General features: G+C 40.8%; 1 protein-coding gene across 1 annotated transcript in view; it reads left to right on the plus strand.

Annotated features, from left to right (window-relative positions):
* The window catches only part of RBP1 (retinol binding protein 1), a 36,964-nt gene extending 27,508 nt beyond the window's left edge, over positions 1 to 9,456 (plus strand). The window contains exons 3-4 of the mRNA XM_082221978.1: positions 3,805 to 3,906; positions 9,140 to 9,456. Of these exons, the coding sequence (XP_082078104.1) occupies positions 3,805 to 3,906; positions 9,140 to 9,193 (156 nt within the window). The 3' untranslated portion in view covers positions 9,194 to 9,456. The remainder of the gene's footprint in view (positions 1 to 3,804; positions 3,907 to 9,139) is intronic.
* The last annotated feature ends 235 nt before the right edge of the window (positions 9,457 to 9,691 follow it).

Raw genomic sequence — 9,691 nt, forward strand, 5'->3', positions numbered from 1 at the left:
TTTGTTAACAAGCTGTTTTGTTTTCTAAGTGGTATACTCTAAGGGATGAGAAGTGTATCCACTCAAAGTTTAGAAATGGGGAGAGTTGTTCAGCTTTCAAAACAGGTGTTATCTCCAGGGTGAACACATGTTGCCTTCTAGGGAATTCTCTCTGCCTGCTGTGCACAGTTATCCTTGCCTGTTCTTTTCCCATAGGCAGCGTTCTGGTCCCTTATGTTGTTGATGCTGAGCGCCACTGGGAAACACTTAAAATAAACATGCTTCTTTAAATTACTATAAGAGAGTGAATTTCAACAGGGAAGATTTAGTATGTTTCATGCGCAATTGGAAATGGAACCAGCAGCATTAGTACTAGAAGCTATGAAACTAAATTACATTTTAAAGAAAATGCGCATCTTCCAGCTAGGAGCCACCATGCAAAACATTCTAGTTAGCAAAGAATAATGAAGTTTCCTGGGCATGGGGTAACCAAAACATTTTGTTTTCTATGCGTAAACTCCAGTAGGACTCTCTCACACACACCATAGCTCCAGGATATGTGGATTGCAAAAGAAAGGAAGAGTGCCTTCCCTAAACATATTTAATCTGAGATTTAAATGTTTCTGAATTCATTAGTGAACTTCAGTAACATTACAATGTTGCAATGCTTCCCAGGGCTCTTTTGGAATTGCAAGGAGTGTCAATGGTTTGTGCTTTTCATGCATCTACTGTAATGTACAAAGGAGCACATTGCACGTCTCCTCCATGGGACTGGGAAGGGAAGCGTGAACTCCCAGTATAGAAATAGCTTAAATATATGTGTTTTCCTGTTGCTCTTTACAGTAGAAGTGTTAAGAAACAAAGGCACTCATGTTTCCTCACTTTCCTGCAGTTGGTGAAAGAGGTCGCAGGAAATTTAGATGGTGTTAAAATATTATACACATCTGACTTAGGATGGATGTACATGTTGCCTCAAGAAATTCAGGTTGTCAGATCTATGTTTATAGAGGTAATGTGAATGTGGAGGTGAGGAGACAAAGGCACTCATGTTTCCTCACTTTCCTGCAGTTGGTGAAAGAGGTCGCAGGAAATTTAGATGGTGTTAAAATATTATACACATCTGACTTAGGATGGATGTACATGTTGCCTCAAGAAATTCAGGTTGTCAGATCTATGTTTATAGAGGTAATGTGAATGTGGAGGTGAGGAGACATTTGTAAGAATGAATCAAAGGAATCAAAGGAAAGGAAAATGCTAGGCACCTGGTATAATAGCAAGCAATTTTATTCTCAAAACATTTTGCAAATAAGTCACAGCAGGTCACCATCGGTTCTACCCACTCCTTCAGGCCAGATGGTAAAAGTATGCCAAATCCATTTAAAACCTTCTATAAATCCTAATACAGTCATACCATGTGATGCGTTAGGTTCATGTTGCGTCTCTTCAGCTTGTGAATGCAGCAAACTTCCAGGTTTTGCCGCGCTTGCGCAGAAATGCCGTTCTAGTTGTGGACTTTTCGGGGTGCGAACGGCACCCCAGAAGAGATCGTGTCCCCAACTAGAGGTACCACTGTGTGTTATATCCACATTATAGCCGGCTAACACAATGAGGACAGCCTGCCTCTTAATTTAAAATTTCCTACAAAGCCTATCAGAGATCAATCTCCTCCATTAATCAGAAGAATAAGAAAAAAGATGTCCACATTTAGCTAATTAAAACCTTTTCAGGAACTAACCAAAGACCCTAACCACTAATACAAATCTAAAGATCTAAAACATTGTTTTAATGCAAATCTAAAAATCAAAACATTGGTATTGAAATAATGTCAAAGTCTATTAAAGCAGCAGCATTAAAATAGAATCAGCAGGATTCCATCCCAAGGCATGTTCTCCTCTTCCATCACCTCCCCACACAGTTGATTCCAAGGAAGTTCACCAACCAATGGCTGGGCAGCCCTTCTCTCACTTGGAGCACCTCACCCTACAGGGCCGGCCCACCCATTATAGGCAGGCAATGGGAGGTGACCACCTCAGGCAGCAAGATCTGCAAGGGCAGCAGATCTAGCCTCCACAGAATTATCCACTGCTGCTGCTGTGGTGGCAGCAACAACTGCAATACACCCCTTGGAGGCCAGATCTGCCCAGTGCCCACTCAATGCCGCTTCTGCAGTGGCCTCTTGGTCAATAGGAGTCACTGCTGGTCTCATAGTTGCTACTACTACATCTTTATTCCCCCCCCCTTGTTCCTGGTATAGATCCTCACTCACCACTTTCTTTTGAACTTACTCATGGGCTGCAGGCTTATAATTTATGTTATCACCGGAGTAAGTATTTCTATCCATATATTTGGGGACTGGCTGCTCTGAATCCAATGTCTTTTGTTTGGGAGGGTGTGGGGAAGAACGCGGGGAATATTCAGTCAGGCGCTTGTCCAATGTTACCAGTGTTTGTACAGCCCTGTGCAAGTCCTACTGAAGTGAATGGAGATCGTGTTGCATTTAGCATGGTGCTTGCCTTATTTGAACTGTCTGGGGAAGTAGACACAGTATTAATAAAAGAGCCAAAAACACACCCCTTACTACTGTCATATGCTTCCCAAAGATGGTGGGGGTGGGGGAAAATGGGTTACTGGAAATCATAGATTATGAGAAAACTGGGTTAAGAAGTCCCTTGCCTTCTGTCTTTCTGAAGCCATGCTAAATCACTTGAAAGAAAGATTGGTAAAAAGGAACTATAAAAACCGCTGCATTTTCCCAAGGTCAATTGGCTTTGTAGCCAAAGATTGAAAATGCTGAACAGCGGCTCCTCCTGCTGGTTGAAAAGCTGCTTGTGCCTTGTCAACAGAATCCGTGGTAGTGAGGAATGATCAAAGTGCTTGTAATGAATCTAGTTATTTCCCACTTTGAACTGGGCATTAGACAGGCACAACTTTTTTTCTGGCTACATCTGTGCTAAATGCATGTGTAATTTCACTGACTTCTGTTAAACTAGCTCCGATTAGCATAAGCTGTGGGGATTCTATAATGCAGCACATCATTTGTTGACCAAGTCTATCCTTTCCGCAGCCTATCGAATCGACAGGTTATGCATACAGACAGGAGCTGAACTACAGTGAAGTTTATTGTTCCTTAGCTTTTACGATGTTTTTTTATCACTGTGGATTGTTTTTAAAGCCCCTTCTTTTAACCCAAGTATATCTACTGTGTAAAAAAAAACCCACAGGAATCGGAGAAACCAAATAGATGGGTATTTTTAACAGTTTATTCAAGATTTTAACATTTCAACATCCAACAGTTTCCCTTAGTTTTCCCTCCTCGCCTTCCACTGTCTATCTCCCCCAACCAAAGATGGTCTCCTCTTAAATAGTTTAACCAACTCTACTAAGATTTTTAAAAAATGCAAAATAAAATAATCTATACAACATAAAGAGCATATAAATAGATTAAATTATAGTGTGTTCAGGGTGATATGTTTCCCATTCCATTGAGTTCCAGGTATTATTCTGCAAACAACTCTTAAGGGAGAAATCCTATAGCAAGTTCCACTGGGATGAGCGAGTTAGACTCTAATGAATCTTTCATTTAATCTGAAGGCTACACCAGTTTATCTCCCTCATTCTTAATTTATTTGGAAAAACAGCAGTTGCCTTCTTTTGGAAGAAGCTATAATAATAATAATAATAATAATAATAATAATAATAATAATAATAATATTGCTCTTCCATTCAGTATTGAGTTTTGCTTCCTAAAGGAAATTGACCCCAACTGAGTTTTAGTTGATGAATTTAAAAGTTACCATCATACTGTTTTTTAATGCATTTTACTAGACCTGTGTGACGTGGGACGGAGATAAACTTCTTTGTGTACAGAAAGGAGAAAAAGAAGGCCGTGGCTGGACCCAGTGGATTGAAGGGGACGAAATGCACTTGGTAAGGACATGCAATGTTTCAAATATATTTCCCTCACCTCTCTCCACTCCCCAAAGTCTTTATTTGTTCATATGGCTAAATGCAATAATCCACAATTTGCTTGTGCATTATGCTGGCTAACTCTGGAGTAATTAAGCATTGGCATTGTGTTTGATTTACTTCTAAGGCAATAATCTCTTTCGTGTCCCTGTCATAAATAGCAGCATTCTAAATTCAGCAAATCTTTATATTAACCGTCAAATTGCTTTGATCAGTTTACACAAGAGAAAGCATGTAACAGAAGTGCCCTTGACTTGCTCTGTGATGGTGTGTGGCTGGGGAAGATTTTTGCATCCCAAACCACAGGTCATAAGTGGAAGGAGGGAGTTATTTTCTTTTCTTTTTAAGGCTAGAATTTTTTGTAGCTTAGGAAATGAAAGAGAGCAATTCCCTTTTGAAAGTATTATTTTCTTTCTAACCATTATTTCTGACTTTCTGAGATAGTAGGACCTAATAAAGTTTATTGCTGCTGCTTTTTCAAGTATCTTGTTTATAGCCCTCTTGAAAGTCCTCTTCCCCCAGGGGGCTACAAACCCATCCTTGAGAACTTACTGCCTACTAAATGCACTTCACCATTTGTTTAGGATGCTAACTTGGTAAACATCCAGGTGAGCCATTGAGATTGTAGATGGATGGAGCTTTCAAGTTTGAATTTCCATCAAAGCCAACAGGACGAGTTGTAGTAAATGAGAGAGAGAATAGTTGGGTTGGAACTTGGAGACATGCCTCTGAATCTCACCGCAGTCTTTATTGCGTAACTCTCAACTTCTTCTCCATCTGTAAAATGAGACAACAGTTTCAACGCCAGCACTCCAGTCCTAGGAATATTTAATTGGAAGCCGGTCCTATTGATTCTAATGGCATGTGCTTCCAAGAGAGGCTCTGTGCAGGCATTGCAATTAGGGAGGGCAGCTGGAGAAGCAGACTATCTCTGCTCCCTCTGCTGCTTTTTCAGTCACCTGGGAAAGTAGCAGGGAGCCTTTGATATCACACATTTGGGGGTTATAAAGTGCGCAGGGTCCACGCACACTTCAGACAGTTGCAACAGAGGACACAGAGCTAGTGCACTTATTCCTGCTGTCCCCATATATTTACATTTTCCTAATTATATGGGACTTAAGTGAAACTAGGATCTCATCCTTAGGGGTAAACTAGGTATTGATAATAATGTATTGTAATGGTCAGGCCAATGGCAGCTTTGTACTCAGGATCAGTAACAGCTGGCAGTGACCATTTTTACCAGGAGCACAGTGAAGAGTTGACCTTTCCTGTGGTGCCAATCTTGACTGAGCCCCCATGAAGCTGTTGTTTTAAAAGTAAAAGATAAGACACTTTAAAATGTCAGTGCACACACACGTTTAACAGGAAGTTTAGTTCAGCCATTATAGTGCTATAAAAATGTATGGTGATAATAATGCCGCACATAGTTTCTCCTTCTGCTAATTTTCTGTAGAATTCATACCTGAAAGAATCTGCATGATAATCCTCTGGCAAATATGTAGTTTGTTTTGATTAAATCATTGCCAGGTCTGCAGCCATTATCACTACACGGGGTGGGGGTGGAATAACTGGTGTGTCTGTTGCAGAGGGGGTTCCTAAATAAAGAATAAGGAAATGATTTCAGTGTCTCCATTTGTTTGTATTATGGTGCTGCACTCACTTAGGGAGCCTCACTTTACATGCCCCATAAGCACGGGACACCTTTGCCTGGCAGTCCTGTGACCCATAGATTGCAGCAAAATATGGGGCAAGGTTTTCCCAGTATCTTGTTTGTGTGGTGGGCTCATGGGAAAAAACCGTTCCATGAGCCCTTGCAAAGGACAGGGGAATGCCTTAATAAGGCTGCTTCCCCTGGAACTCAGGGCCATTTTGCCTTGAGAGGCCCCTGCCAGCCCACCTTCGGGTTAGAGCCTTCACTGAGCAATTCTGGGTCGCTGGTTGACACGGCTGGAAAGGGATATTTCTCTCAAATTGATTGGTATATGGTTGAGGGATTTCCCCCCACCTTTCCCTCAGGGAAATTACAGCCTTCCTTTGTTAGGCAAAGAACATTGTTTGTATGAGGGCGGAAATGGCATTGAGCAGGATCAACAGGGGGGTCCCCATAAATAGCCTGAGGACATAATTCATCATGGCACTCCCAAGCTTGGGTTGGGGTATCTGCCTGGTAGAAATCTGCACCTTGGTTGCCCTGTGAGACCTTGCTTGCTGGGCTTGCACCATGGCAAGGTTCAACACTGGCTGACTCGCACAGAACAGGTTTGGGGAGCTCCAAACCCAACAGATTCATTCCATCAACATGGGGCTTAACCCTTGCCCTGCCTGCTGCAGTCAATAAATATTTGGCCCGATTTTATCCCATCACTGTTCCACATTCTTGTTATTTTGCTGCTCTTATGGGTCACGTAATGTGTCTACTTGGCAAATAATTTTCCACCACCAGGGCTATAACTTCCTCATGAGACCATAGTTAAGGAGCAGTAACTAGAAAGAGTGGTGTGTTGGGAGTGGAGTCTCTGGTAACATGATTTACCGGCAAGCCACTTAGATCCTTGGGTTTCCAAGCCTTACTCTACTCCCCAAGGGCACCTCTAAGAGAACTATGTTACAGTCATATCTGTGTATCAGAAATGAATCCCTTTGAGTTAAGGGAGTTTACTCAAACATAAGTGGACTACAGCATTAGTTACTGACCAAATTCACATCTACTTTCAACTACTGTACCGCATTTTTTGCTCTATAAGACTCACTTCCCCCCCCCCTAAAAAGTAAGGGGAAATGTGTGTGCGTCTTATGGAGCGAATGCAGGCTGCGCAGCTATCTCAGAAGCCAGAACAGCAAGAGGGATTTGCTGCATGTTTAGCCTGGAGAAGAGGAGGTTAAGGGGTGATATGATAGCCATGTTCAAATATATAAAAGGATGTCACATAGAGGAGGGAGAAAGGTTGTTTTCTGCTGCTCCAGAGAAGCGGACACGGAGCAATGGATCCAAACTACAAGAAAGAAGATTCCACCTAAACATTAGGAAGAACTTCCTGACCGTAAGAGCTGTTTGACAGTGGAATTTGCTGCCAAGGAGTGTGGTGGAGTCTCCTTCTTTGGAGGTCTTTAAGCAGAGACTTGACAACCATATGTCAGGAGTGCTCTGATGGTGTTTCCTGCTTGGCAGGGGGTTGGACTCGATGGCCCTTGTGGTCTCTTCCAACTCTATGATTCTATGATTCTTTCGCTGCGCAGCAATCTCTCTTGCTATTCTGGCTTCTGAGATTCAGAATATTTTTTTCTTGTTTTCCTCCTCCAAAAACTAGGTGCGTCTTGTGGTCTGGTGCATCTTATAGAGCAAAAAATACGGTAGTTATGCACATCAGGGGTTTGAGTGGGGAGGTAGATAGATTAGATAGATAGATAGATGATAGATATTTCTAAACTGCCATATCCTAATACTCCATTGTTTGTATTTTATTTATGCATTGTGACAGCTTAAATTATCACTTCTCTTACCTGCTTCTGAAAGCATCATTCATCTTTCCTCCCCTCCTCAAAAAATAAAAATAAAAAATACCTCTGTTGTGTTATTAATGTATTTGGATATCTCATCTTCACATGCTTGTATCTTTGAGAGTTTCTGAATATGTAGGGCATTCAGGTGCCATAAACATTATTCTATGATGTTTCAGTAATAATTTTATGGTCCTATTGAACTTCAGACAATATTCCAAATGTTAATTAATTAATCCTTTTATAACGTCTATTAAGTGATCTGCCATAAGCTTTTGGCATTTATTCACCATTCTTTCCAGGCAGATTATTTTCCAAGTCAGCATTTTTTTGTTAATTAAAACATACACATCTTATGTTAACTCCCATTCCACTTTAGGCTTTATTTCTCTGCCGCTGTCAAGTCATTCCTGAGTTTTTTTCTGAATTGTGATGTCCCTTTCTCTTCAATAGATGGCACATTGTTGTGAGATCACACATCCTGGCTGCATTTACTCCTTTATCAAATCCATTGACACAAAAAATGAACAGAATGTGTGCCAGTATTTTTTCATTTGTTGAATCATTTCCATTCAGTCTGTCCCACTTTCTGGTACTTTTTGAAATCTAAAGTGCACTTTCTTCCCTCTTCCAGTTCCATTCAGATCACTCACCTGCTTTAGGTCACTCACCCCAGGAATGGATTTTCCTCAACTAGATTAATATTTTCTGTGAAGTGATATCAAAAGTTCTTTTTTAGACTGAGAAAATTATGCCCATAGCATCCAGGTCATTTTTTTTTTTTAAAAAAAGTGTTATCTTATAAAATAACACTAACTTTGTCCAAAAGTATCTCCTTTAAAAATACAAGTTTGATCTTTTCTAATAAATCAAAGGCATCTCAATTCCTTTCCCACACCTCTCCTTTTAGGTGCAAATATCCTATCCTCTATGGGGACTACTCAGGTTGAAGGTTAAGAGATTCTTGAAACACCTCCAGAATGCTTCCTTTAGTCTAAAGGGCTTTGGAGTGTATATATTGGAAACTTCAACTGGTGCACAAAATGGCTGCTGGATTGTTAACAGCCGTTTGATCAGAGGCAGACCTTGGGGGTCTCAAATTTCAATGGCACCCTGTGTGGCACCAAAATTCAGTGCCCCCAAACCTTTCACCTTCCATTCTTCAACATAATTCTGGTGCCCAGTGCAGGCGAAATTGTGGCACTCCCCTAAATCCACTTCTGGTTTGATCATACTGTGCTTCTCTTTGCCTGCCTGCACTGGGTTCTGCTTTTGTTTCCAGGACCGAGGTGCTGATTTTAAGTTTAAAAACCAGCTTGGAACCCCAGTACCTGATGAAAAGCCTCTCCCTTATGTTCCTACCCAGCCCACATTGCCATCTCCAAAGGCCCTTCTCAGCCCACTGAGGTGCAATGAGAGAAAGGAGGGAGGATGTGCCACATAGATATAAAAGAGTAGAATGAAGTGTCTTGTTATCTGGATAGCTAATATCTTCATTCATACTGAGAAAATATTTTAAAATGTCCCCAGATAAGCGTTTATGTTTGTGAAAGGGGCACACACTCCCAATGTAATCATTCAGCTATTTCTGTTTGACTATGAATACTATTCAATTCTAAGGAAGACATCAGTGTTTATCTATGAAGAACACAGTGTTTGAAGAAGTAGCATTTAAGTATTGACTTTTCTTTTTCAGGAAATAAGAGCTTGTGGCGTCAAATGTAAGCAAGTATTTAAGAAGGTACAGTGATGAGCCTGAACCCAGAGGCCAAGAGGGTCGAATAAAATGGATGGACCAGCTGCCAAACTTACAACCCTGTTAGTGCACAAAAACCTTATCCCTTAACACCTAGAAAGGAGCCCATGGCCAACATCTAGCCATGTCTAATTGGAGCTCTGTAGTGGGTTTTGTTGCATACCGTATATGATATTTTAAAAAGCAATAGTTGAGTCTGAATGAGCATCATCATCATCATCATGTAGAAGTTCAGATTAAAGCTAATGAAACCTGAATTATGTGTGATTTCATTTTTATATAAATATGTAATTTTTTTGTTTTTTAAAAAGGGTTGTCTGTGAAGTTTGATATTCACTTTGACTGCTAAGCTTATTGTACCAGAACTGTACATAAAATACAATGCTGAGTCCAGACTTGCTTAGCTTAAATGGCAGAACTACATAAAGAATGATCAAGCCTTTTCTCTGGAACTGTTAGATTTGAGGAGCTGGTTTAGGTTGACCCCAGTCT

Source organism: Podarcis vaucheri (assembly GCF_965113315.1).
Source record: "Podarcis vaucheri genome assembly, chromosome: 5".
Taxonomy (NCBI): Eukaryota; Metazoa; Chordata; class Lepidosauria; order Squamata; family Lacertidae; genus Podarcis; species Podarcis vaucheri.